Source organism: Orycteropus afer, unplaced genomic scaffold (genome assembly GCF_000298275.1).
Source record: "Orycteropus afer afer isolate SDZICR_OR568_19922 unplaced genomic scaffold, OryAfe1.0 scaffold00059, whole genome shotgun sequence".
NCBI classification, from domain to species: Eukaryota; Metazoa; Chordata; class Mammalia; order Tubulidentata; family Orycteropodidae; genus Orycteropus; species Orycteropus afer.
In genome coordinates this window covers 7,515,406-7,522,262 of record NW_006921646.1, presented here as the reverse complement: position 1 = coordinate 7,522,262, position 6,857 = coordinate 7,515,406, and the positions used below count along the sequence as shown (strand labels likewise).

The 6,857-nt window shown below is 49.9% G+C and overlaps 1 protein-coding gene across 1 annotated transcript in view; it reads left to right on the top strand.

Moving 5' to 3' along the window:
* BTBD9 (BTB domain containing 9) overlaps window positions 1-3,142 on the top strand; it is a 549,273-nt gene extending 546,131 nt beyond the window's left edge. The window contains exon 10 of the mRNA XM_007939418.2: window positions 2,945-3,142. Coding sequence (XP_007937609.1) covers window positions 2,945-3,142 — 198 coding nt within the window. The remainder of the gene's footprint in view (window positions 1-2,944) is intronic.
* The last annotated feature ends 3,715 nt before the right edge of the window (window positions 3,143-6,857 follow it).

Sequence of the window (6,857 nt, the reverse complement as noted above, 5' to 3'; positions counted from 1 at the left end):
TGCCTAGTCTGCCATCTTGCCAGAACCCTTCTGATGAAATAGATTTTTAACTACCTTACTGAAGAAGGCACAATGAATCTGAACAAAAATCACAGGTATTTTATCCATGAGTTTTAGCTAGTGTATCTTGGAAAATTAGTGATAATTCAGGAAAAGTTCCAGTTACATTAAAAAGAATCAATTTCATACATCTGCAAAGCTTCAGGTGGACTGAATTCAGTATGTGTAATTCAGCGCTCCCGAGAGGTCTCAGGCCCACTGACTCAAGAGGGTGTGTCCCCAGATAGCAGGCTTTGAGTTGACATAGGGTCCTGTATGCCCCAGTGTAGCACACCTCAGCAAGGGCAGGTGGTTGGGGGCTGTGCCTGCCTTCTGTGAAGTTGGAAAAGTGTATTGTGAATTCATGCATGTTCTTGGACAGTTTTAGAAAATACAGAACTTGAGGATCTAGAGATTTATTGCTATAGAACTCCCAGCATGCTCTTCGCAGAGATTTGCAAACTGATGCAAAGTAATGATGCCTGGTCTTTCCATCCTCTCCAACCCACTTCAAAGAGCTCAGAACAGACACCGGGAGAGTTATAACCAGGGAAGCTCTGGGCTGTTCTACAGCACAGAGTCATTCTGTGTGCACCCTGGGGAGGGGCACACTCTTCAAAGCCTGCCTCTAATACAGGGTTCATCTGAAGACCCCTTCTGTTCTGAGTCCCTGCAGCTCACGAGACAACAGTTACTTTTTTTGTGTCCCATGCATGGCAGCCTTACTTCCCTTGCTGTGTTGTTCATTCTTAGATTGGGGTCGAATGAGCCCTGCATGTTGAGCTCACAGCTGGGCTGGATCTCACACTTGCTGTTGAGCTCGGAGTTCATTGTGCTTTTGGATGAACGCACTGGAGGTAGGCATGCTTTTCCTAGTTCCTGGAGGCCACCTGCCGTCCACAGGGGTGGCTGGCTCCTCCAAGTTGAAGGCATTGCTCTAAGCTGGCCCAGGGTTAAAGCCCACCCCCAGCACTACTGCTTAGCAAATCTGCACTGAGCCCTGGTGGAGCTGGAAATGACCAGACATCAGGAGCTTGTTTCACCAGAAGGGCATGAAGGGAGGCCTTGTGGGACCCTTGGAGATAAGTGTGGGTCCTTAAGTAATGCTGGCTGTGATGGTTAAGGCTGTTCGTTAATTTGGCTGGGCCATGATCTTTGATGGGAGCTCTGGTAGCATAGTGGCTAAGACACTTGCCTGCTAACCAGACGGCTGGTGGTTCAAACCCACCAGCCACTCCTCGGAAGGAAGGTTGGGCAATCCTACTTCCGTAGTGATAACTGCTTTGGAAACCCAAGGAGGGGTCGCTATGAGTCGGGGCCGACTCAACGGCACATAACAACAACAACAACAACAACAACAATGATCTTTGATGGTAAGATAGTCATGCACTGGTATAATTTGGCAGTCATGTACTGATGTAGTCATCGTCCATTTTTGTGTAATGCCATTTTTGCATAATGTCCTGGGTCTTTGGAACCCTAACCATATTGTTAAGTGAGGCATTGGGTGTATTGCCCTAAGGAATTCTTTAAACCTTAAACTATCCCCTGAAGTCATCTTAAACTAAACAACAGCTTAGTTTAGTTAGAAAAGAATGAATGTCTGCCTTGAGCATTGTGTTCTTTTAAAGAATTAACTATATGAGATCAAATTGACAACAGCAACTGTAAAGGCTGGAAAGGAAGTTTTGTGGGGCAGTGAGGTTGTGTTGATGGTGAAACGATCCACAAAAGGATATGGAGGCAGGTGGCACGTGGAGGACTGTAACTGATGTCACTGAACTGTCCATGGAGAAATCGTTGGACTGATGTGTATATCTTCACACACAAAACAGATGCCTCTCTACTGGAGTAATGCCCTGTTAATGGTTTTTAATCATAGCTTTATTGACAGATGCTTTACACACTGTTCTGGTTACCTAGTGCCACTCTGACAAGAAATATACCACAAATGGAATGGCCTTAATAAACAGGAGTTTCTTCTTACAATTTGGAGGCTTTAAGTCCAAGTTCAAAGTGCCAGGCTCTAGGGGCTGGATGAAAGCCCCTCAACCTTGGGGTCCACCTCTGCCTCCTGCTCCCGGCCCACTGGAGCTAGAGGTGTTTCTTCACTCAGACAGCTGCTGGCTGCTGAGGCTGAGAAGCCCCAAGGTTGACAAGTCAAAAGGCACAGTCCCGATGTTACCAAACCACACAGTCCCGATGTTACCAAACCACACGGCAGGCCATTAACTTAAGTCCATTGTAAGTCCCAAGGTTGGCAGAGCATAGGAGGCCACTGAGCAATGACACGGTTACATGCAGGGTCCAAGGGTGCCATAGACTACAGACCATTCTCAAAGCTTCTCCTTATATACAGGAAGCAGAGCACATACCCAAAGGCAGCTACTCAGCTGCTCCCAGCTGCTTCCACCATGGAGTTGATTACCAGTCTCATCATGGGGAATACTACATCCAGCTGCCCAGCCACTCAACCAGGCCTAGCCAAGTTGACATACAAACATATCCATCACACACACCATATAATTCACCTACTTAAAGCATGCAATTCATGGTTTTCAGTGTATTCACAGAGTTGTGCAACCATCACAATCAAATCCTATTAACTTTTAACCCATCTGGCAAATGCAAGAATAAAGAAAGAATTAAGAAGGAAAGAAAAAGAGGAAGACTAAAGTAACAAAAATGAGGGTAATCCAGTGAGAACAGCTCACAGGAATCCATGCCATGTGTCTGTAACTTTTGAACCATTGAACCATTTACCTTGATTCTGACTGATCAAAACCTAGGAGCTGTTAGGGGGCTGAGCCCTGCCCCCGCCCAAAGCGGCAGGACAATGTCCTGACTCACCACAGCTCCGCTGCTGTGGCCTGACGCTCACTGCCATGTACCCTCTCTCACCTAGGTGTTCCACTGTGTCCACTTCGAGTGTCCAGAGCAACAGAGCAGCCAGAAGGAGGAAAACAGCGAGGACGCGGGGACAGGAGACTCCAGCCTAGCAGGTCAGCAGCTTGACCCGCACACGCTGCAGGCCCCCGGCGGCAGCTCCCTGTCCTCCAGCCCAGGCTCTACCTCACGCTCACCCCACTGGCAGCATCAATAAAGGGAGGCGGCAGGTGTGCAATGGTTTGGGTTGGGCCAAGGCGACAGCAGGAAATTGTGTCCTCCTTCAGGGACGTTTGGTCACTGCCCCCACCCCCACCCCCATTTCCAGAGAGGAGCAGCCCTGGCTGGAAAGAAATGGACACAGAGCAGGTTTCCTCTCAAGGACAGCAAGGGGCTGCTTTGTTCTCCTCAATTTGTTCAAATCAGACTGGTCTCCAGGGGGAGAAAATGGGTCTTCAATCTTCATCGAGTCCACCATTAACACCCTACCTCTCTAATCTAGCCCAGGCAAAGGGAACAGGAGGAAGTAATAGACAGGCCCGTGCTGGAATACAGAAACGGCACAGGAACGCTCATGGGGGGAGTGGGCGTAAGGCCTTTATTACCTGGAGGCACCCTAGGAAATGGGTTTTGGGAGCGTGTTTAGTTTTATGAAACACATTGTCCTGGCCACCAAATGATCTTTTCTTTCTTTTCATTATTCTCCATTTGCTGAATCATAAGTGTCCCAGATCTTTTTGAAATGCTCAAATAGCAAATCACTTGTTTTGATCCCTTCTGACACGGTGACTTTCCTCCTTAGTTTTGAATGGTTAAGCGTGGAGTAGAGCAGAGACAGATCCTGGCTGTCTCCTAAATGAGACCCAGATGCAGCTCCTCGTGGCACCTGGCTGACAAGGAAAATCCTGTGAGGAAGTTCAACAAAATACACAATGAGCAAATCAATCTGTGGACACTGAAGTTAATCATCACTCCAATTGCTGACTTATTAACCTGTCATTCCTGAAATGCATCCAAAACAGGCCCATGCCTTTGAGCTTGGGAGGCTGACAAGGAAAGAGTTGCGCCGCCGGCTAATTTAATGTTCAGAAGTATGAATGCACAGATATACACCAGGTTCTGGCCTGCTGAGCCTGCCCGGAAACCTTGTAGTTGAGCCACCCTCTGGGTTTCTGTGTAGCCAAGTGGTGGTCGAGGCTGCTCTCCACATATCAGTGTCAGGAGCCCATATTGGGACTGTGCTGTTACTGTGGTAGTGTCCGGTGGGTGCTGTGTTTTGTCCCCAGACTACAGTACCGTACCGCACCGGGGATTGGAAAAGCAGTGATAATGAGCATTTCTCCTAATCATCATGAAGTGGACTCATTTGACTCTCGTAGCTTGACCTGGCTCTGTTTTGTCTCTTAGTCATTTCCATTCCCACGTTAACTACCCTTTGTAACTTGATCAGATGAGTGTTTGATGTATGAGTCAGAACCAACTCAGTGGGTTTGGTTTTTGCTTTTGCTTGTCTCCAAAATTCTGCCACTGTCCAGTCAGCCCGGGGCCACAGCTGGAGAGCCTGTCCCTGAAAGCTTGGTGGGGCTGAGTGAGTGCAGAGCACAGCGGCCCTCGGCCTCTCACACATGGCAGAGCACCCGTTGTCCTGCAGACCGGGCGTGGGGCCTCTGTCTGTGCTGGGAGCCCCCTGAGAGGACGGCTGGGTGTTCTGGTTGGGGTGTAAAAAGAGCACGGGTCAGCTGACTCCATCTGTCTTCTCTAGTTTGCCTTAGTTTTGAGAGATCTATCAGTATTGAAATAGCACAGTAATGCCAAACCTCCTGATAAATGGGGAAAGAAGATTGTCTTTCTGTGTTAACATAGGTCAGCCAGAAGCAGAGGCCACCGAGTTGGGGAGAAATTGTTCTGGGAGGAGAGGCCGCTTGGGGCTCTCCTCCTGTTGTCCTGCCTCAGACCCTAATTGAGGTCATAGAGCCTCTGAGGTGACCCCCCTCAGTCTGCCCCTGGGGCTCAGCTCTGGGGTCTCTGTCTACTTCCCTGTGGCTTGGGGTGAGAGAACCCCCTGAGGAGATCAGGGCATCTTGTAGGATGAGGCTCCTCTAATGAGTGGTGTGGCTGCCCTGCTCCACGGGTGCGACTCGGCTGCTGCCTCTGTCAGCATCCTGCCCCTGGTAGCCAATTAGCAAGGACGATTCCTGTCCACTCAGCGCTTCCTTAAGCAGTCCATTCCCTGCTGGACAGGGGAACAGAAGTCGTCATGTAAGTCATTTCAAGGGGAGAGTTCACATGTTTTGAAACTATTTATTTAAGGGCTTTTTCTGAAACATTAAATAGAATAACCTGCCCAGAGCCCCTGGCTTAGAGACCCATTCTGCTGACCCAGCTCACTCCAGACCTTTCCACTACACTGCCCCCCACAGCCACACACTGCCGCCCGGACTCTGTGAGGCCTGCTCAGTCTCCCTGTAAAGGAGGCACAGACCCCCTCCCGTCCTCCTCTGGTCTCATGATGCTGTTTGGATGCCTTGGGGAGGCCTCATTTGGATGGAGCCTCCTCGGGGCCTCAGGCAGACACCGAAGGACTCAGCCACACCTGGTCCAGTTCACTCTGCACTGGGCCAGTGCACTCTGCCTACCTCATGGCCTTCTTACAGGGGAATAGCAGGGCCAAGGTCTGCTGGAGGGAACTGGGGGCCCCAGCCAAGTGCTTCACAGCAGCCATGCCCAGGGCAGTGCCTGGATGTCTGGGAATGAGGCATGAGCTGCGGCAGCTGAGGAGCAGTGGGTCCAGCTCCAGCCTCAAGGCTCAGGGAGCTAGGGCGGCGTCAGGTGGGTGCCAGGAGCAGTTGGACCTGCAGTCAGTTCTCCAGCACCTGGGCTGCTCCTGCTGAGGCCATCTCCCCAGGCCACCAAGATGGGGAGACAGCGGAGCTGAGTGGGAGAGCTCTAGGAGAGGGTGGAGGCCAACCCGGGTGAAACTGGGTGGGAGTCGGGGTGAGAGGGCAGACATAGCTGAGGGGCATGCCTCCCCTGGGACAGCTCCAAGGTGCCACACCTGGCAGGACACAGCACAGGATGAGGTGGTGTCCAGATTCAGGTGAGGAAAGGCCCTGCACCCATCAGAGAGCGGTGGGGAGATCCTCCTGCTGCTGCCGTCTAGCCCTTGGCTGCAAGGCTTTCCAGAACATGTAAGGGCAACACCATTGTAACCTTCACCTAGGTCAAGAAACAGAACCTTCCAGGCCCCTGCCCTTCACTGGAAATTACAGTTCGCAGGCTTACTTGGGGCTTTGGGAAAAGTCACCTTCCAGCAGCTCTCAGGAGGGCCAGTGGGAGCAACACTGAGCAGACAGCAGGAGCGAGTGGGGCAGCCACACTCACACCCAAGCCACGAAGCAGCGCTGCAGGTTTCAGAGGGAGGGCAGCCCAGCACTTTGGCCTTGAAACAGCCATAATAACATAACACACACACACAATTGTTTTCCCATATTCTCAGTGCTTTGTGTGTGTGTGTGTGTATTCTGATTTTACTTAGAACCGTGAGCCCATGATGGATGTGGGACTCTTCTCAATTTCTCTTAAATTGTCACTTTTTTAATCTTATTAAATGAAGTGTTGATTCTTGACAAATACATTAAAAGTCTTTTATTCCTAGAAGAGTTGGGAAAAGATTATTTTCAGCAAGTGTGGGATGTGTTTGTTAGGCTGGAAAAAAAAATTGAGTTTCTGAATTGTGCAAAAAATCGCTCAGTAGTTATGCTGTCACCCCAATTGTGAAAATGCTGCACCAACAGCTCCAACCCAGGCGACTTAACCTTTTTTTTAATTTAGATGATAACAAAACTGTGATCACTTATCCTTTCTGGAGCCAAGGGGGAAAAAAAGGGTAAAATCTATAATAAAAAGCTGCACATTCTTTGGGCCGAGGCCAC